At 37.3% G+C, this 22,312-nt stretch overlaps 1 protein-coding gene across 10 annotated transcripts in view; it reads left to right on the forward strand.

Moving 5' to 3' along the window:
* DNAH12 (dynein axonemal heavy chain 12) overlaps positions 1-22,312 on the forward strand; it is a 191,641-nt gene that overhangs the window by 155,113 nt on the left and 14,216 nt on the right. For 9 of the 10 annotated variants that reach the window (XR_011563135.1, XM_070777134.1, XM_070777136.1 and 6 more), the window contains 9 exons: positions 608-800; positions 6,724-6,896; positions 8,412-8,552; positions 14,140-14,298; positions 14,467-14,611; positions 16,408-16,558; positions 16,998-17,251; positions 17,449-17,589; positions 21,702-21,839. Coding sequence is in view for 9 of the 10 variants with exons in the window: in XM_070777134.1 (XP_070633235.1) it covers positions 608-800; positions 6,724-6,896; positions 8,412-8,552; positions 14,140-14,298; positions 14,467-14,611; positions 16,408-16,558; positions 16,998-17,251; positions 17,449-17,589; positions 21,702-21,839 (1,495 nt within the window). In the remaining variant the exon portion in view is untranslated. Of the gene's footprint in view, positions 1-607; positions 801-6,723; positions 6,897-8,411; positions 8,553-14,139; positions 14,299-14,466; positions 14,612-16,407; positions 16,559-16,997; positions 17,252-17,448; positions 17,590-21,701; positions 21,840-22,312 lie in introns of those variants that run through there. The other variant, XM_070777141.1, reaches the window with a different exon arrangement.

Consider the following 22,312-nt stretch of genomic DNA (forward strand, 5'->3'; position numbering starts at 1 on the left):
AAGTAGTCAATTAAATGAAATCAATTTATAAGTGAAAATATGTACCATGAGGTACTTTAGTTATTTTCAGTATTCATCCCACTTGCATAATATCTAAGACAGAACTATGTCATAACATATTCTATAACATGAATTATGTTATTTGAAGTTTCATACCATCTTTGTTAAGGTATTAAGTGCCAATTCGTTTTCTTTGAGCCAGTTGTATAAGTCATCTTTTCTGTGTCTGCTATTATAGAAGAGATGCTGAAAATGAGACTGAATATGATTAAGCCAAGGAATAGAAGTTTCATATTCTGAGTGTCTTTTCCAGTTCTTATTCTCACACAATGAGCTAAGCCATATGGGTAAACTTAACATATTTTTGGACTTAACATAGTATATATTATTGCTGCATTTTACATATTTATAATTAATGCTTTTTTTTTTGCTTGAATTTCTCAAATCATTTTCATGGAAATGTTTTTTCCTTAAGTTAAAGAGGTTAATCATCTTAATTTGTGTTACGTGTCTACAAAATTGTTATATTTAAATGCCTACAAAATGGTGATGTCTAATATTTAGATAAAATACTACAAATTTAGATCAAATGTTTTTATCTTTTTAGACCAGAGTTAGAAGAGGAACGAAATGCTCTTATTCTTCAGTCTGCAGCTAATAAGAAACAGCTGAAAGATATAGAGAAAAAAATTTTAGAAACATTATCATCTTCAGAAGGAAACATTTTAGAAGATGAAAGTGCGATTAAAATCTTGGACTCTGCTAAATTGATGTCCAATGAGATAACCAAGAAACAACAGGTAAAAAAAGAATCCTAGAAATTTTTTTGATTCTTTGGAGTCCAGTTTGCTCCCACTTCCTAAGTAAAGTGCTGTAGTAGGCTTATGGGAAGAGGAAAATAATTCATAAAATACCACAGCATATAAACTAGTTTTAAACTCATAAGAATATCTCTTACTGTTGAATCATTCAAAATCTGTGTCATCTATGTGGTACCTATAAATAGAAGAAATAAATTTGGAGTGAAAAAAAGTTTTAATATAATTTTTGTTGTTCCATAGGTAGGGTAAGTGAGTCAGGTTCATTCAGGTTTTGATTGACTCCTCAACTAAAACTTCAGTTTGAGAACTTGGCTTGCCTCTGTTCCTGGTTGGAACTTAAGATGTATGAGGTCATTGCTGGTTATTTGGACAGTACGTGGTTCTAGGAGCTAATGAGGATGTTCTTCTGATGTTGCCTTGTCATCTGTCTGAGAGGGAGGAGGTATGAGAGTTGGGAGTGGCAGGTGGAGGAAGAAGACTCACACAACAGCATACTTGCTGCAAATTAATCTAATGCAGTCAAATGGTATTTAAAAATTTTTTTCAAATGGTATTTTTATATTGTCTTAAAAAAATATAATCCTAGTGTTACAGGTTAAAGGGGCCTTAGCTATTAGTCATTTTAGCATTTCATAGTTGAGAAGAGCAGGGCCCAGAAAAAATAGTTAAGCCCCAAGTTTACACAATGAAATGATAATACAGATTGACTTCAGTAGGCTTACTTTAATGATTTTCAGACCCTTCTATCCTCTTTAGCCCACCCAATGAACTAAACATATCTTTAGTATTGGGATAATTAAAAAATAAGGAGAATCCTAAGTAGAAATTTCACTAATTGCTCGGCATCCTTCTGTTTGCACCCTACCTCACTCACCCGTTTTTGGGGGAGAGGACTTCCCTTTGGGATGGGTTTAGTTTATGTGAATGTGAGGGAAACGACTCTCTCTGGGTGTACTGTTTTGTTTTGTGCTTGTGTTTTTCATTTCAAGAGAGCCAAAAGGAGTAATGTCTCAGAGTAGCCTCTCACCTGGGGTCCATGGCTGAGATATTTGATAATGTCTACCTTCCCAATTACTGTCTATCAAAACAGAGCCCATTCCTCACTCTCCTCTCACCACATTTTTTTCAAAGTGAAAGAAAAGACAAGAAGCATTTATCAGCTTATTTTCTATTAGGCTCAAAGAGGAAAGTAGATATCAATATTTATTTGTTCAAATACTTTATCTTACAAAGAGAGAGAAATTTAATCTTGTCTTTTTGACTGGGTCTCGTTGATCTTTACAAACATAATTTAGAAATCTCTATATATTTTGATTCAAAACTTGCTCTGTATATGGCCATGACTTCTGTTCCACCCACTCAAGGTCAGAAAACACATCTTCACAGCAAGTCTTTGCACGTAGTCTAAAACCCACCTTCCTTTTTGTCCCAAACCATAAGATTAAACAAACACAAGTGAAACTTTAAGGATTTGTTCTATAGGTTCCAGAGGTTTCCCCCCAACAAAAGTTGTCATGACTAAAATACATTCTAGTGGATTCTAGGGAAGTATAATATATATAAATATAAAATATATAAATATTACTGTATAAATATATAATATATATAAATATCAGGAAATTTTTACAGATAATAAATTCTCCTCCTGGTGAATTTCACACTTCAATTTTTTAACATCATATGCTCACAATGTTTATTTGTTAGAAAATAACAAATTGTTTGATTTTAGGTAATTAATAACAATTAATAAAAAATCTCTATGTGTTCATACTAAGGGTTCAAGTATATGTAAATGTAATGCTATTTATAAATATACTATAGAGCAAGCCTTGGAACCTGAGTTAAATTATTATTTGCTCTTCTTACTGTTAATGGTAAATGTAATGTAAATTAACATTTACCATTAACAGTAAGCAAACTGAACTGAACTGAACTGAATGGTAAATGGTTCGGTTCAGTTCGGTTCAGTTCGGTTCAGTTCAGTTCGGTAGCTCAGTCATGTCCAACTCTTTGCCACCTCATGGACTGTAGCACGCCAGGCCTCCCTGTCCGTCGCCAACTCCTGGAGTTTACTCAAACTCATGTCCATTGAGTCGGAGATGCCATCCAGCCATCTCATCCTCTGTTGTCCCCTTCTCCTCCCACCTTCAATCTTTCCCAGCATCAGGGTCTTTTCCAGTGAGTCAGTTCTTCCCATCAGGTGGCCAAAGTATTGGAGTTTTAGTTTCAGCATCAGTCCTTCCAATAAATATTCAGGGCCGATTTCCTTTAGGATGGACAGGTTGGATCTCCTTGCAGTCCAAGGGACCCTTAAGAGTCTTTTCCAACACCACAGTTCAAAAGCGTCAATTCTTCGGTGCTCAGCTTTGTTTATAGTCCAACTCTCACATCCATACATAAGCACTGGAAAAACTATAGCTTTGACTAGACAGACCTTTGTTGGCAAAGTAATGTCTCTGCTTTTTAATATGCTGTCTAGGTTGGTCATAACTTCCCTTCTAAGGAGCAAGCATCTTTTAATTTCATGGCTGCAGTCACCATATGCAGTGATTTTGGAGCCCAAGAAAATAAAGTCTCTCGCTGTTTCCATCTATTTGCCATGAAGTGATGGGACTGAATGCCATGATCTTTGTTTTTTAAATGTTGAGTTTTCAGTTCAGTTCAGTTCAGTCGCTCAGTTGTGTCTGACTCTTTGTGACCCCACGAGCTGCAGCACGCCAGACCTCCCTGTCCAGAACCAACTCCCAGAGCCTACCCAAACTCATGTCCATTGAGTCAGTGATGCCATCTAACCATCTCATCCTCTGTTGTCCCTCTTCCTCCTGTCCTCAATCTTTCCCCCATCAGGGTCTTTTCAAATGAGTCAGCTCATTTGAGTTTTAAGCCATCTTTTCACTCTCCTCTTCCACTTTCATCAAGAGGCTCTTTAGTTCCTCTTCACTTTCTGCCATAAGGGTGGTGTCATCTGCATATCTGAGGTTATTGATATTTCTTCTGGCAGTCTTGATTCCAGCTTATGCTTCATCCAGTCCAGTACATTTCACATGATGTACTCTGCATATAAGTTAAATAAGCAGGGTGACAATATACAGCCTTGATGTACTCCTTTCCCTATTTGGAACCAGTCTGTTGTTCCATGTCCATTTCTAACTGTTACTTCCTGACCTGCGTACAGATTTCTCAAGAGGCAAGTCAGGCAGTCTGGTATTCCCATCTCTTTAGGAATTTTCTGCATTTTGTTGTGATCCACACAATCAAAGGCTTTGGCATAGTCAAGGAGATGTCTTTCTGGAACTCTCTTGCTTTTTTGATGATCCAACAGATGTTGGCATTTTGATGTCTGGTTCCTTTGTCTTTTCTAAATCCAGCTTGAGCATCTGGAAGTTCTTAATTCACATACTGTTGAAGCCTGGCTTGGAGAATTTTGAGCATTACTTTGCTAGTGTGTGAGATGAGTGCAATTGTGCAGTAGTTTGAACATTGTTTGGCATTGCCTTTCTTTGGAATTGGAATGAAAACTGACCTCTTCCAATCCTATGGCCACTGTTGAGTTTTCCAAATTTGCTGGCGAATTGAGTGCAGCACTTTAACAGTATCATCTTTCAGGACTTGAAATAGCTTACCTGGAATTCCATGACCTCCACTAGCTTTGTTTGTAGTGATGCTTTCTAAAGTTCACTTGAATTCAGACTCCAGGATGACTGGCTCTAGGCGAGTGATCACACCATTGTGGTCCTCTGGATCATGAAGTTCTTTTTTGTATAGTTCTTGCTACCTCTCCTTAGTATCTTCTGCTTCTGTTAGGTCCATCCGATTTCTGTCCTTTATTGTGCCCATCTTTGCATGAAATGTTCCTTTGGTATCTCTAATTTTCTTGAAGAGATCTCTAGTCTCTCCCATTCTGTTGTTTTCCTCTATTTTTTTGCACTGATCGCTGAAAAGTAATCATTTTTTTGCATTGATGACTAAAAAGTAATCATTTATTTGTGTTGATCACTGCAGTGGTAAATAGTACTTGGCTGAAAAATTAAGGGTTAAATAACAGAAGATTTAAATGAGAATACTAAGATCATACTTTCTTTTGTAAAGGTGTCATTCATTTCCATTGTTGATAACTTTGTTTTAGTTATAGTCAAGATGGAGCTTCAAAACTTACTTTTAATTGTAGTTATACTGTAATTTGGGGGAAAGTTTGCTTGTAAGGAACACAAACCCACTCAAATTGGGGATATTTTATTTTCCCCAGTGTAGGAAGTACATGTAGGCCTCAGGAATGAAGGGAAAGTGTTAAATTTCTATGCTCTTTGTCTCTCCTTTTCTCTAAGGTTGTGTGGTCCTCATACATGCTTCATTCTGCTCCATCTGGAGACCAAGTTCTTTTCTGTAAAACTTCTGTACTGTTACTTTGTACTTTTATCTTGCACATATAAACCAACTCTGATACCATTACCTTTTAGCTCTAAGGCTGAGCACCACCTGATTGCAGTTTTTGATGCTCCTGAAGATCTAATTCTCTGGAGGGAAAATGTATTAGCTAATATTGGGTCCGGTTCTGTCCCTACCACCTGATTGAATCAGCTTAAAACAGGATCATTCAGTATAAATGTGGCTACATAGGCAACTTATTCAGCAGAGTTTGTGGACAGCATGTCCAAAGAAGGGAGAGTGGGTTGGAAAAGTGCTCTATACGTTTTTCCTATAGAATATCACCCTAGCATACTGAGTTGTCATTGGAATGACTGTTGTCTTGAAGAAATTTTTTTTTTCTTTTGGAGGTTGAATATCTATCTATCTATACCCCTATTAGAAAAAAGTTAAAATTATGAGAATCTCACTGAAAAAAAAAAAGATGTTCTTAATGTAACAAGAACAACAAATAAACAGCCAACAAATACTTCCAAATTCTTGATTTGCTAGACTTTGTGCTGGGTTCTGGTAACATGTTGGTGCCTTAAACCATACACATATACACACTTTCTCTCTCTCTCCTTCTCCCTCTGTCTCTGACCTATTAAAAGAGGGTGTTCAGTCACTAAGTCATGTTGGACTCTTTGCAACCACATAGACTGTAGCACACCATGCTTGCCTGTCCTTCCCTATCTCCCTGAGTTTGCTCAAACTCATGTCCATTGAGTTGGCGATGCCATTCAACCATCTCATCCTCTGTCACCCTCTTCTCCCGTCCTCAATCTTTCACAGCATCAGGGTCTTTTCTAATGAGTCAGTTCTTCACATCAGATGGCCTAAGCACTGGTGCTTCAGCTTCAGCATCAGTCCTTCCAATGATTCAGGGTTGATTTCCTTTAGGATTGACAGATTTGATCTCCTAGCTGTCCAAGGGACTCTCAAGAATCTTCTCCAGCACCACAGTTTGAAAGCATCAGTTCTTCCGCACTCAGCCTTCTTTACGGTCCACCTCTCTCACACTTATGTGATTACTAGAAAAATCATAGCTTTGACTATCCGGAACTTTGTTGGCAAAGTGATGTCTCTGCTTTTTAGTATGCTGTCTAGGTTTGAAAGAGGGTGAGTGACAATAGTAGATACATGTCAGATTAAGGCAAAGAATAAGCAGAGATTGACAGCTTTGTCGTCCTCAAATAAGAAAGAGATAATTGATGGGTAGTTACACCTTTGATCTGTAAAGATATTTTTCTTTCTTTTACCTTCCTTCTTTCCACTCTCTCTTCATTCTCTTCCCTGTCTCCCTAGTTCTTTACTTCCTTTCTTTCCCTTTCTTTCTTTATAGATGTTTGCATAATAAAGCCCTTTCATGTAATCCATGCCCGTATAATTTTGTCATTAACTTAGGGGATATTTTTAATATAAATTTCATTGTATGAAATATATATAATTAAAACACATCTCCTATTTCTTCATCTTGATTTTTCTCTTCTTCCAGATTGCAGAAAAAACAGAACTCAAAATAGCAGAGTCTCGAGAAGGTTATAGACCTATTGCTAAACATTCATCAGTGTTATTCTTTAGCATTGCAGACCTGGCTAACATCGATCCCATGTACCAGTACTCTCTCATCTGGTTTGTGAACCTTTATATCAACTCTATTCATGACAGGTAAACATTCTCTAGCATCATTCATTCTCCCTAGGTTGTATTTTCACCATCCTTTCTATTTAAAATATATAGCTTTTCTTATTATTTATATATAATACATATTCATTATTGATGATTACAAAATATGGGAAAGTGAAGGAATGAAGGAAGAAGTGAAGGAATGAAGGAAGAAGTGAAGGAAGGAAGGATGGGAAAGAAGGGAGGAAGAAAGGGAGGAAGGGAGGGAGCAAGGAAGGAAAGGAAGAAGGAGAAAGCAAGCAAGCAGACCTCTCTTCTATTCTAAGTTTTATTTCACTCCTACTCAAGATTTAAGCATAGAGGGATTAGCTTTAGTCCTTTCCCCACCTTTCTTTTAAATATTTTGCTAAGGCAATAACCTATCTTTGCTAGCAACTCCAGTTTATCTTCCTCCAGCCTTGAGGTCCCTAAGTTTCAGCTCCACATTTCTAATCATTTGCTAGATGTTTTCACTTTAATCAATTAATGAATGTACACAGATCTTGGAATTAGACTGGAGTAAGGGATTAAATTTCAGTTCTTCCAAGGGAGTAAATTTCAGTTTAACTGAAGTTTAATTTCAATTAAATAGCTACATGAATATAGGCAAGACAGTTAACTTTTCTGTAATTGCCTCAATTTTCCTTATCTGTAAAATAGGGATAATAATAGTACCTACCTTTAAGAGTTCTTTTGAGAATTAAAAGATAATATTTGTAAAGTATTTTTAACAATGTCTGGTATTAAGTAACTTGTTAAGTAGGAAAAAAATATGATTTGAGCCTAGCATATGTGTTCTACATGGGCTCTTGGTGGAACAGTCTTTCCTGAGTGATTGAAATCCCTAAGCTTTCCCAGCTGGGATTTGGAATTTGAATTAACTCACTGTACATGATGGAGGATATTCAAGCTGAAGAATTGACATAAATGTCAATAGCAAGTCGACGAGGATGTGAATGGAACCCTCGTAATATAGTGCATCCACTTTGGAAACACTTTTAGAAGTGTATATATCTGAATTACTGTGCTGTACTTAAACTATACTTCAGTTAGGAAAACAATAATGCTGTAGTAAACATAGGGGTACACATATCTTTTGAGTTTGTGTTTTTTGGAGTTTTTTAGGGGTAAATACTCAGAAGTGGAATTGCTGGATTGTATGGTAGTTTTATTTTTAATTTTTTTGAGAAACCTCTGTGCTGTTTTTCATGATGGCTGTATCAATTTACATTTCCACCAATAGTGCACGCGGGTTCCCTTCCAACGATAGCTTCTTCTGTAACTATATACAGTATCACAACCAGAAAATTTATATTGGTACAATCCAGAGAGCTTATTCAGATTTCACCATTTTTTAATATGCACTCATGTGTATGTGTGTGTATGTGTGTGTGTGTAGTTTCATGTTTTTAACAGTGGTTATTTTGATAAAATAAAATGTGTATGTTAATTCATGTGTAACTTATTTTTTCTTAGATTTACTTGACTCAATATATTTTCTTTTTTTTAACCTTTCAGTAACAAATCCAAAATTTTGGAAAAGCGCCTAAGATATTTAAATGACCACTTTACATACAACTTATATTGTAATATATGCCGGTCACTGTTCGAGAAGGACAAGCTATTGTTTTCCTTTTTATTGTGTGCCAACCTCCTTTTGTAAGTTACTTGCTTTTTCTTTATTTTAAAAACCTACCCTGAAAACCTAATCAGTGGCTTCTCACAGAAGGATATCATGTTTTTTTACTCTGTTTTTCAGTCGTGAATTTAGTTCATTTCTCTCTAGTAGTGTTGGTATTTTTATGTTCGACTTTTAAAATTTGGGTTATACAAAAGAACTCAAAAAATGTTCAACAGTCTAGTAAATTCCTACAAAGCAAAAAATCTGTGTAACTACCATTCATCTAAGGAAATAGTTTTTTTTTTCAGGGAATTCCCTGGCATTCCAGTGGTTAGGACTTGGCACTTTCACTGCTGGGCCTGGTCAGAGAACTAAGATACCACCGTTGGTGTGTGGCATGGCCAAAAGAAAAAAAAAATAGGGTTTTTAGATTGGCTTCTTTCACTTAATATGCATTTAAGCTTCTCTGTCTTTTCATGGCTTGATGATTCATTTCTTTTTAGCACTGAGTAACATTTCATTGTCTGCATATACTACAGTTTATCTGTTCACCTACTGAAGGACATCTTGGTTGCTTACAAGTTTTGAAAAGTATGAATAAAACTGCTGAAACCATTTGTGTGCAGGTTTTTGGATATATGTATGTTTTAGCTTATTTAGTTAAATACTAAGTGTGATTGCTGGATCATGAATAAGTGTATTAAGTTTTTTTAAAATTATTTTTTAATTGAAGGGTAATTATTTTACAGAATTTTGTTCTTTTCTCTCAAACATCAGTATGAATCAGCCATAGGTATACATATGTCCCCCCCTTCTTGAATCTCCCTCCCATTTCTCTCCCCATCCCAGCCCTCTAGGTTGATATAGAGCCCCTGTTTGAGTTCCATGAGTGTGGAGACAGTAACATGGAAACTTACATTACCATGTGTAAAATAGATAGCAGATGGGAATTTGCTATATTTAGTTTTGTAAGAGACTGTCTTCCAAGATATTCCATGTGGCACCTCAGCTTTTTAGGAATCTTGGCTTGTGGTCCTTGGGATCCTGAATGTTGATACTGACCCACATTCTGGAAGAAGCAGGAACTCAGAAGCCAGCACATATTGAGCAGAATAAAGTGCTGGAGGAGTAATTTACTTTCTTACTTATGGGACCATTAAATTATTAAAAGATTTTCCTTCTTGATTCATATTTTCTCTGTGAAAATTACTTTGAAAATGGGTCCTAAGTGGAAGTTTAAACCTGTTTTACATAACAGGTCCCAGAAGAGACCCAACAAGCATATAGTGCACATCTCATAATCCATTGCGTTCTATCAGCAGTGAATGAGATTTCCTGTTACTTCACAACCTTGCTAGCATTTGGTCTTGTCAGTGTTCTGGATTTCACCAAACAGATGTAGAGTGTTGTCTTGTTTTAATTTTCAATTCAATGATAATGATATATCATTATCATTTTCACTAATGATACATGATAATGAAGTTTGCTTATTTGTTATCTTTTTGGTGAGGTATCTGTAAGGGCTTTTGTCCATTTATTAATTGGTTTGATTGTTCATTTTTTATTGTTGAGTTGGATGACAGTCCTTTATCAGATACATCTTTGGGAAATATTTTCTCCCAGTGTGTGGCTTGCTTTCTCATGCTTTTGACAGTGTCTTTCACAGAGCAGATGTTGTAAAGTTTAATGAAGTCCATCTTATCAATTCTTTCTTTCATGGATCATGCCTTTTGTATCGTATCTAGAAAGTTATTGCCATACCTAAAGCCTCCTAGATTTTTTCCTATGTTCTAGGAATTTCATAGGTTTGCATTTTACATTTAGGTCTATGATCCATTTCAAATAAATTTTTGTGAAGGGTATGTATATATCTGTATCTAAATATCTGTTTATATAATTTGTATATGGTTTTCTACACAAAGGGAATACACTGTTAATGTTCTTTTGCACCTTTTTCTATTAATGTAGATGGAAGTTACTCAATAGAGATACCCTTTTGTTCTTTCAGCTTTATTAGATATAATTGACATATCATGCAATCTCCCCATTGTAAGAATACAGGTAGATGATTTTTTTGTACACTTATACAATTGTGCAGCCATCACCAAAATCCAGTTTTAGGATACTTCTATCATCCCCAGAAGTTTCCTTGTGGCAATTTAGTCAATTGTTGCTCCTACTACCAGCCCCAGTAACACTCATCTGCTTTCTGTCTCCATAGTTATTCCTATTCCAGAAATTTTATGAATGAGATATTAGGTGGCCCAGAATATGATCTATCTTTGTCAATGTTCTATGTGCTCTTGAAAAGACTGTGTAATTTTGCTGTTCTTGGGTGGAATGTTCTAAAACAGTCAAGAAGGTTAAGATGGTCCATATATCTTCTATATTCTTGTTGCTTTTCTATTTGTTCAATTATTGAGAGAGATCTGGAATCTCTGCAGAGATTTCTCCTGCAGTTCCATCAATACTACTTTGTGTTTTGATGTTTTGTTATTAGATGTGTAAATGATTAGGACTGTTATATTGATCTGATAAATCTATTTGACCTTTTAAAATCCCTGGTAATACCATTGCTCTGAAATCTACTTTCTATGATATTATTGTAGCCCCTCCGGCTTTCTTTTGAGTACTGTTAGCATCGTATATATTTTTCCATACTTTTAACCTATTTGTTTTATATTTAAACTAGATTTGTAGATAGCATGTAGTAGGGGCTTACTTATCCAATCTGATAATCACTGCCTTTAATAAAATCATTTAGACTATATATATTTAATGAGATAATAGAGTTATATTTAAATCTACGGTCTTATGATTTTATTTTCTGTTTTGCCAATCTGTTCTTTATTGCGTTTCCTCATTTTCTGTTTTTCTTTGACTATTTTTGTGATTCCAGTTTATCTCCTTTGTTCATTTATTAGCTATAATTTTATGTTTTATTATTTTAGTGATTTGTTAGGGTTATAGTATATCTTTTGATTTGCATATATATATGACAGGTATAAGGTAAAAGGTATAAGGGTAGAGAGAAAAGTATATATATTTTTGTGTGTATGTATATATATATATTATATATATATATAAGACCTTAAAACAATATACTCTCATCTCTCCCTTGTAGCTTTTGTTTTATTGTTTTATATTTCACTTGTACATATGTTATAAAGCTTGCAGCACATTGCTCTTTTGCTCTAAATAGTCAATTATTTTTTAAAGAGACAAATTATAGGACAATACTTTTTATGTTTATCTTCTAGTTAACCATTCCTGATGCTCTTTATTCTTTTTTGTTGATTCAAATTTGCATCTCCTTGAAGCTTCCTTTAACATTTCTTATAGTATAAGTCTTCTGGTAATGGATCAGATCAGATCAGTCGCTCAGTCGTGTCCGATTCTTTGCGACCCCATGAATCGCAGCACACCAGGCCTCCCTGTCCATCACAAACTCCCAGAGTTCACTGAGACTCACGTCCATCGAGTCACTGATGCCATCCAGCCATCTCATCCTCTGTCGTCCCCTTCTCCTCTTGCCCCCAATCTCTCCCAGCATCAGAGTCTTTTCCAATGAGTCAACTCTTCGCATGAGGTAGCCAAAGTACTGGAGTTTCAGCTTTAGCATCATTCCTTCCAAAGAAATCCCAGGGCTGATCTTCTTCAGAATGGACCGGTTGGATCTCCTTGCAGTCCAAGGGACTCTCAAGAGTCTTCTCCAACACCACACTTCAAAAGCATCAGTTCTTCGGCGCTCAGCCTTCTTCACAGTCCAACTCTCACATCCATATATGACCACAGGAAAAACCATAGCCTTGACTAGACGGACCTTTGTTGGCAAAGTAATGTCTCTGCTTTTGAATATGCTATCTAGGTTGGTCATAACTTTCCTTCCAAGGAGTAAGCATCTTTTAATTTCACGGCTGCAGTCACCATCTGGTAATGGATACTTTCAGGTTTTATAAACCTGAGAAAAATTCAGTGAATTTTTCTTTCAGATTTTAATATTTTTTTTTCTTTAATAGAAAATTATTTAATTAGTATACATGTGTTCCCCATCCTGAACCCTCCTTCCTCCTCCCTCCCCACACCATCCCTCTGGGTCGTCCCAGTGCACCAGCCCCAAGCATCCAGCATCGTGCATTGAACCTGGACTGGCATCTCGTTTCATACATGACGTTTCACATGTTTCAATGCCATTCTCCCAAATCTTCCCACCCTCTCCCTCTCCCACAGAGTCCATAAGACTGTTCTATACATCAGTGTCTCTTTTGCTGTCTCGTATACAGGGTTATCGTGATTTTAATATTTTATCTCTGGAAGTTTCATTGATTATTTTCTTTATATTGCCCAATTCTGTCTTCATTATGTTCATGTTTCACTTTCACTCCTTCAGCGTATTTATAATAGCTCTTTTAACTTTCTTGTTGGCTTGTTATATCATCTCTACCACTTCTATGTCTGTATCTACATACTGATTTTTCTCCTGGTTATGGATGCTGTGAAGTTTACTTTGGTAAATGCTGGGTTTTATTATTATTATTTTATTATTAATATTTCTTTAAGAGCTCTAGATTTTATTCTGCTCTAGACTTTACTTTGCATGTGTTTAAATTATACTGAATCATTTGACCTTTTCAGGCCCTTTTCTTTTTACACTTTCTTACAGCAGTTTTAGAATAGACTTTATTCTGCAGATAGGTTAGCTCTACTAAAGTATAATCCCTCCAGTGTCACCACTGAACTGTCCTGGTGTTCAATCAAGATTCAAGTCTAGTTGGCAATAACTCATATCTTAAGTCCTGTGTGAGTTTCGATAGCTACTTAGTTTACAGCTCCCCAGATATTCTTTGCCTGGGTTCATAGAGTTTTACCATCCACATACATAACTTGGAATTTAATAAAAGAATCAAGAGGATATGTATGCAGATTTCTGGAGCTCCTTTTCCATGAATCTCCCTCCCTCTGGTACTGCTGCTGCTACGCTAAGTCACTTCAGTCGTGTCCGACTCTGTGCGACCCCATAGATGGCAGCTCACCAGGCTCCCCCGTCCCTGGGATTCTCCAGGCAAGAGCACTGGAGTGCGTTGCCATTTCCTTCTCTAATGCATGAAAGTGAAAAATGAAAGTGAAGTCGCTCAGTCGTGTCCGACTCTTAGCGACCCCATGGACTGCAGCCTACCAGGCTCCTCTGCCCATGGGACTTTCCAGGCAAGAGTACTGAAGTGGGGTGCCATTGCCTTCTCCCACCTCTAGTACTCTGCCCACAAATTCCAGTCACCTCAGCCTTCCTTAACTCTGACCTCTTTCTCTTCAACTCCACAATACTCCTAGTTTCTGATTTTGATTTCCCCCTCCCCTGTTTTATAGTCTGAAAGGTGCCTCCAGGCAGATAGCTGAGGCAATCATAGGGATCACCTTGTCTCCCTTTTTTTTCAGGTACCACAGTCCTTCATTGGCTATTACAATTTCTAAAAATAATTGTTTCTTTGATTTTTTTTTCTGTTTTTTCTACTTGTTAATAGCAGTAATATAAGTCCATTCTGATTGTTTTATCCATGCTATAGAAGCAGAAATTGACTTCATTTAATGTTAAAACAATTTACAACAGTCCTTATTTTGGGAACACAGGGCAAAGAAAGAGATTGAATACCAAGAACTGATGTTTCTTTTAACTGGAGGAGTAAGTCTTAAGAGTGCTGAGAAAAATCCTGATCCAACTTGGCTGCAGGATAAAAGCTGGGAGGAAATTTGTCGTGCAAGTGAATTTCCTGCCTTCAGAGGACTCAGGTACTTGTTTAAACATGATGACTTAGCACTGAATGGTGATGGGTAAATCTGTAATCTAGTGATCTTTAAAAAACAGTTATAAAACTGTCTTGATTCATCTCCTCATTCAATGATCTCTTTCAGTTTTTCTCAGTGAAAGGATAATTGTTAAGCTTTTCTTTCCGTTAGGGATCATTTTTATGACAATGTATCTGAATGGCGGGAGATCTATGACAGTAAGGAGCCACACAATGCTAAATTTCCAGCACCAATGGATACAAGGCTAAATGAACTACAGAAAATAATCATTCTTCGGTGCTTAAGACCTGATAAGGTAAAAAACAGATGGGTTCTATTTGGAACCCAGATAATCTGCCATTTATAAAACACTAGGTTTAAAGTTACTATTATTTGGTACTTTAACCTTCATTTCAGATGCTCAGATGGGTTCACTGAGGTCCTTGGATCTGTAAATTTATAGTTTTCTTCAACTCGAGAAAAACTTTGGCTATTATTTCTTCAAATATTTTATGCCCATGATTTCAATTAAATATACATTACACTGCTTGATGAGGAGGGCATGGCAACCCACTCCACTATACTTGCCTGGAGAATCCCCATGGACAGAGGAGCCTGGGGGCCTACAGTCCATAGGGTCATACAGAGGCTGACATGAGAAGTAACTTAGCATGCATACTACTTGATATTATACCACAGTTGTCTGATATTCTGTTAATTACTTTAAAATTTTTTGTATCACTTTGCCTCAGTTGGACAGTTTCTATTGTTGTCTTTAAATGTGGTGATTTCTTCTTTTGTAGTGTCGAATCTGCTATTGTTGTTCATTCGCTAAGTCGTGTCCGACCCTTCGAGACCCTGTGAACTGCAGCACACCAGGCTTCCCTGTCCTTCACTGTCTCCCTGAGTTTGCTCAAACTCATGTCCATTGAGTCAGTGATGCCATCCAACCATCTCATCCTTTGTCTGCCGCAAAGTAGACAGGCTCTAAATGGCTAAAAATCTGCTTATTTAGGCTATGTTTAAAACAGTTGAATATGTAATATTTTGAATTTAGTGCCAATGGACTTTTGAGCTAACAGGTTTTAGCCTACTGTGAAAAATAAACAGTCTAGGGATGAGTACACAGAGGCTATTGATGTCCCATTTATTTAACCATCTGATAAGGATGGCTCAGATGGTAAAGAATCTTTCCTGCAGTGTGGGAGTGCTAGGTTAGGAAGATCCCCTGGAGTTAGGAAGATCCCTTGGAGAAGGGAATGGCTACCCACTCTAGTATTCTTGCCTGAAGAATCCCATGGACAGAGGAGCCTGACAGGTTAACAATCTGTGGGGTTGCAAAGAGTCAGACACAACTCAGCAACTAATTATAATCTGTATTTTTCTTATTTTTAAGTATTAGGGTATAGACTAAGCTTCTGTAACAAAGAGACCTAAAATACAGTAGCTTAAATGAAATAGAAGTTAATCTCCATCTTTCCTAAGAGCCCTGAGCAAATGCTTGAAAGCTGGCAGGGTACAGAGATTCTTAAGATCATCCAGGGACTCAAGTTTCTTTTCTCATGCTAGAGAAGTCTCCTGAAGTTTGGTCCTTGTCAGTGAGATTGAAGCTAGCTCATAAACACCACTTCTGTTGAACAGGAGAAGAGAGTGTTGAAAGCAAACAGTTTCCTTATAAAAATAGAATCTGGAAGCTCCATATATAATTTCTATTTGTATTTCTCTGACCAAAACTTGGCCACATCTTGCTGCATGAAAGGCTGGGAAAACTTGGGGTTCTGTTACCAATAGGAGACACAGAATGGGACAGTTTGCAGTCTCTGCTATACTGAATGAGATTGAACATCCTTTCACATGTTTAAGATCCATTTCTATTTCATTTTCTATAAACTGTTTATCTTCTTTGCCCATTTTCTCTTGGATTGTTAGTCTTGTCCATTACTTTATAGGTACTTTTTGTATATTAGGAAAACTAGAACTTTGCCTATCATATACTGCATGTTTTTCTTGTCCATTAGACTCAGAGTTTTGCTCTTTGTCAGTTTTCAGGAAAAAAGTTGTTTTGTGAAGTAAAAATTACTCTAAAGATTGTATTTTTTCTCTCTTCAACAGATAACTCCAGCTATAACTAATTATGTAACTGACAAACTAGGGAAAAAGTTTGTAGAGCCTCCACCATTTGATTTGACAAAGAGTTATTTGGATTCAAATTGCACCATTCCCTTAATTTTTGTGTTGTCTCCAGGAGCAGATCCCATGGCCAGTAAGCATATACCATCAACTTTTGTTGTTGTTTAGTCACTAAGTTGTGTTCGAACCTTTTGTGACCCAATGTACTGTAGCCTGCCAGGCTCCTCTGTCCATGGAATTTTTCCAGGAAAGAATACTGGAGTGGATTGCAAGTTCCTTCTCCAGGGGATCTTCTGACCCAGGGATCAAACCTTTGTCTCCTGTGTTGGCAGGCGGACTCTTTATACCTGAGCCACCAGGGAAGCCTACTGCCAACTTTAAGAAATAATAAATCGTCTTGTTCAGTATCTATTTCCTGGATGATTATAAATCACTTAGTAAATTTGGTATTTATAAGGAAAAGTAATAACTAGAATTTTTCACAGTTAAATGCTTGTTATATACTGAAACATAAAGCATATTTTATAATTTTAGAATAAGCAGTGAAACCATTTATTTTTATGCCCTCTTAGGCCTCCTAAAATTTGCAAATGATAAAGCTATGTCTGGAAATAAATTTCAAGCTATTTCACTGGGACAGGGACAAGGACCCATTGCAACAAAAATGATTAAAGCAGCAATAGAGGAAGGAACTTGGGTTTGCCTACAGAATTGTCACCTCGCTGTCTCCTGGATGCCCATGTTAGAAAAAATATGTGAAGATTTTTCTCCTGAAGCCTGTAACTCATCCTTTAGGCTTTGGCTCACAAGTTACCCATCTCCAAAAGTATGTTTATTTCTTATGGATTTTAGTACATTTATTTGGTTAACTATTACACTGTATATCTTAAATGCTTAACATTACGAGGTTTTAAAAAATATTTCTGGAGTCCTCTCTTATACCTACTTTTAATCCACTACTGTATGCATTTTTAAGACTTGAGTGGTTATCTAGAGTAATGCTCTTTGTTTGTTCTGTCTCAGTTCCCAGTAACAATTCTACAGAATGGAGTCAAAATGACTAATGAACCTCCTACTGGTCTTCGGCTAAATCTTCTCCAGTCTTACCTCACTGATCCAGTTTCTGATTCTGAGTTTTTCAGTGGATGTGAAGGAAAGGAACTGGTAATATTCAGCCTCTGGAACTTTTAAAATGTGTTTTACAGTGAAAAATATGAGAACATAAATATTTTATTTAATACTAAACTTTACGCATTTCCTAAGAAGACAGAAATTGTACCTATCTTGCTCATCATTTTATTCCCAATAGTTTGTGTTCTGCTTCACGTGTAGTAGATATTCAAATAAATATTTATTGAGTGAATAATCTGTGGAAAATTCTGAAGGAGATGGGAATACCAGACCAGCTGACCTGCCTCTTGAGAAACCTGTATGCAGGTCAGGAAGCAGCAGTTAGAACTGGACATGGAACAACAGTTTGGAACAACAACTGGTACCAAATAGGAAAAAGAGTACGTCAAGGCTGTATACTGTCACCCTGCTTATTTAACTGATATGCAGAGAGTACATCATGAGAAACGCTGGGCTGGAGGAAGCACAAGCTGGAATCAAGATTGCTGGGAGAAATATCAATAACCTCAGATATGCAGATGACACCACCCTTATGGCAGAAAGTGAAGAAGAACTAAAGAGCCTCTTGATGAAAGTGAAAGAGAAGAGGGAAAAAGTTGGCTTAAAGCTCAACATTCAGAAAACTAAGATCATGGCATCCAGTCCCATGGATGGATGGCAAATAGATGGGGAAACAGTGGAAAGAGTGTCAGACTTTATTTTTTTGGGCAAAATCACTGCAGATGGTGACTGCAGCCATGAAATTAAAAGATGATTACTCCTTGGAAGGAAAGTTATGACCAACCTAGACAGCATATTAAAAAGCAGAGACATTACTTTGTCAACAAAGGTTCATCTAGTCAAGGCTATAGTTTTTCCAGTAGTCATGTATGGATGTGAGAGTTGGACTGTAAAGAAAGCTGAGTGCCAAAGAATTGATACTTTTGAGCTGTGGTGTTGGAGAAGACTCTTGAGAGTCCCTTGGACTGCAAGGAGATTCAACCAGTCCATCCTAAAGGAGTTCAGTCCTGGGTGTTCATTGGAAGGACTGATGTTGAAGCTGAAACTCCAATACTTTGGCCACCTGATGTGAAGAGCTGACTCATTGGAAAAGACCCTGATGCTGGGAAAGATTGAGAGCAGGAAGAGAAGGGGACGACAGAGGATGAGATAGTTGGATGGCATCACTGACTCAATGGACATGGGTTTGGGTAGACTCTGGCAGGTGGTGATGGACAGGGAGGCCTGGTGTGCTACAGTTCGTGGGGTCGCAAAGAGTCGGACACGACTGAGTGAACTGAACTGAGTGAATGAATATATCTTAGTTTGTACAAAAGTCCAACAGTGCCTTTAGCAGTCTATTTTCACATTATTTTTTATTGTTTCAACAATATGTGTGTTAGGTACTAAATATAAGGCAGTGAGAATAAAATAGACACCACCACCACCAAAAAAAATCTGTCTTCATGGAAATTCTAATAATAATGTTTTGACATATTAATAACACTCTTCAGTGTTGTTGTTCGGTCACTAAGTCATGTCTGACTGTTTGCGACCCCATAAACTGCAGCATGCCAAACTTCCCTGTCCTTCACTCTCTCTCTAAGTTTGCTCAAACTCATGACCATTGAGACAGTGATGCCATCCAACGACTCATTCTCTCTCACCTCCTTATTCTCCTGCCCTCAATCTTTCTCAGCATCAAGGTCTTCTCCAACAAGTCGGTTCTTTGCATCAGGTGGCCAAAGAATTGGAGCTTCAGCTACAGTACCAGTCCTTCCAATGAATATTCAGGGTTGATTTCCTTTAGGATTGACTGGTTTGATCTCCTAGCTGTCCAAGGGACTCTCAAGAGTCTTCTCCAACACCACAGCTCAAAAGCATCAATTCTTCAGTGCTGAGCTTTCTTTATAGTCCAGCTCTCACATCCATACATGACTACTGGAAAAACCATAGCTTTAACTAGACAGACTTTGTTGGCAAAGTAATGTCTCTGCTTTTTAATGTGCTGTCTATATTGATCATAACTTTTCTTCTAAAGAGCTAGCGTCTTTTAATTTCATGGCTGCAGTCACCATTTGCAGTGATTTGGGAGCCCAAAATAATAAAGTCTGTCACTGTTTCCATTGTTTCCCCATCTATCTGCCATGAAGTGATGGGACCAAATGCCATGATTTTCGTTTTTTGAATGTTGAGTTTCAAGCCAGCTTTTTCACTTTCCTCTTTCACTTTTATCAAGAGGCTCTTCAGTTTCTCTTTGCTTTTTACCATAAATAAGGGTGGTGTCATCTGCATATCTGAGGTTATTGATATTTCTCCCAGCAATCTTGATTCTAGCTTGTGCTTCATCCAGCTTGGCATTTCGCATAATGTACTCTGCAAGTAAGTTAAATAAGCAGGGTGACAATATATAGCCTTGATGTACTACTCCTTTCCCAATTTGGAACCAGTCTGTTGTTCCATGTCCAGTTCTAACTGTTGCTTCTTGACCTGCATACAGATTTCTCTGGAGGCATGTAAGGTGGTCTGGTGTTCCCATCTCTTTACGAATTTTCCACATTTTTTGTGATCCACACAATCACAGGCTTTGGTGTAGTCAATAAAGCAGAAGTAGATGTTTTTCTGGAACTCTCTTGCTCAGCCTTCTTTTATTTATCTTCTTCAGTGTGTCTGTTTGTAAAACAGTTTTGCACATGGTATTGAGGACAGTAGCAGTTCCAATAAATAGCACTCCTCTTCTCTACCCAAATTCTTACCAGTTAAGAAACAGGAAAAAAGTATAAATATATGGGAACCAAATTATAACCTTAATTACTGATACAGACTAGGTTGGAAGATTTGGATTATATCTGTGAACAAATGAACTTAATGTTACAGAACCCAGAATGAAGCAGGTTTATCTACCCAGAGGAACAGAGGAAAACTTCCTTCCCAGCAGGAAGCTCACATCTAAGAAAGAAAAGGGAAAAGCTGAGCAAATCTTATTTGCTTAACTTTTCCCAAATTTACCCATTAGATAGGTACTCCTCTCTCTACCATTGAGTTTAAGAACATAGAAAATCCAGGAGTGTTACATTAATTGATATTTCCCTACATGGAAGGAAGCATCAGTACTAAGAGAAAACCATCCTCTCCCTTTACACACATGCATACTATGGTATTTATCATATTTGCCTATTTGAACCGGAAAAAGAATGATATTGCAGATAAAGGGTCAAATTCTTTGGAAGCCAGCTTGTTTCTTTCTGCTTGATGATGCTCTGTGTGACCCCAGTCCTGAGCAATAATTTTGTTTGTAGCTCTGGGACAAAGGGAGGATATTTGTGATTTTAGCTGGAAAGAGGACTTAGTAGAGTGGAGAAGGTGGTATGGTGATCCTCCTACCCATCTTATGATTGCTTCTTTATGTCTTCGGTTGTGGAAAATCTTTTCTGCTATTCCTCAGGTTGTTCTCATAGATAGCTGCTCTATAAGCAGTGGTAACTTTGGTGCGTCAAGGAAGGAGATGAGTTCAGGATCTTCGTATTCTGCCATCTTGGCATGTCTCTCCAGCACTATTGCATTTTAATAATGTATAATGTTATTGCAGTTTGTCTAGCTTTGGAGGGTTTTGTTAAGTCATAAGATTTTTGTTTGTTTGTTTTAATATAAAGTGCCCACTGTTAACACTCTGGCTTCTTCCCCTCAGACTGTTCCCTGAAGGCACAATTACTCATTCTTTTCAGTGCCACAGTCCTGATCAGATTCTGTGTGATCCTTGCCCACCTGGCTAGTTTTCCTGCCAGATTACAAGCCCCTGGTAATTTGAGGCCTTGTTCATTCTTTTCTCTGTCCCCTCTGGTGAATGGCTCCAAGCAGACGCTCTGTTGCCTTTGGTGGCCTTGAACCCAGCCAGCTGTGGTGAGATCCATAGTAGGTTCCACAGCCTTCCAAACTGTCAGTGTACAAATGCAGACTAAGGGCAATGCATAAGTGTTTGTACAAGATGTAGAAGTTGTGAGATTAATATTTTTTATAGTGAGCATTGTTTTAGATAGTCTTTCTAAATAAAAGTTTGTAGAGATATATGATCATAGAATCTCACAATGAAAGGTCATCAGTCCCCTTCATTTTAATAACGGAAATCTGATCAGAATTTTCTCTTGTTGCATATTTTTGTCTTAAAGGCTTGGGAGAAGTTGCTGTTTGGAGTTTGCTTTTTTCATGCCCTTGTGCAGGAGCGAAAGAAATTTGGTCCTCTTGGGTGGAATATTCCATATGGATTTAATGAATCCGACTTACGCATCAGTATTCGACAACTACAGGTAAAATTAGAAAGACTAATGTTGATGGGGGATTACTGTGTTCCAGGCCCTAGGCAATTCCCTTTGCTTAGAATAACATTCATTTCTCCCAACAACACGAATAGTTGGCTGGATGGCAGTAATAATTATAATTTTGGCTTACAAAGGATATTTTTCCATCTGAGTTTTTCTGCCGCAAATAATGGGAACCTTGATTCAAACTGGCTTAATCCATAATGAAACTTTTTATCTCACGTGAAAAAGAGTTGCGGAGGAAAGACAGACTCTGGAGGGGGTTTTTCAACAAAAGTGTTGCTATCAAAGACCCTAGTTCTTTCTTTTGGCAGTGCCCTCCTCAGTGTTGGCTTTGTATAGGTCCTCACTATACGCTCCTCTTAGCTTCCTCTCAGTTAAATCAACAATTTACCTCTATCAGTCAACAAAAACAGTAGAAAAGGAATCTATTGAAAGAATATTGTGTAGGTCACAGAATC

This window comes from Bos indicus, chromosome 22 (assembly GCF_029378745.1).
Source record: "Bos indicus isolate NIAB-ARS_2022 breed Sahiwal x Tharparkar chromosome 22, NIAB-ARS_B.indTharparkar_mat_pri_1.0, whole genome shotgun sequence".
NCBI classification, from domain to species: Eukaryota; Metazoa; Chordata; class Mammalia; order Artiodactyla; family Bovidae; genus Bos; species Bos indicus.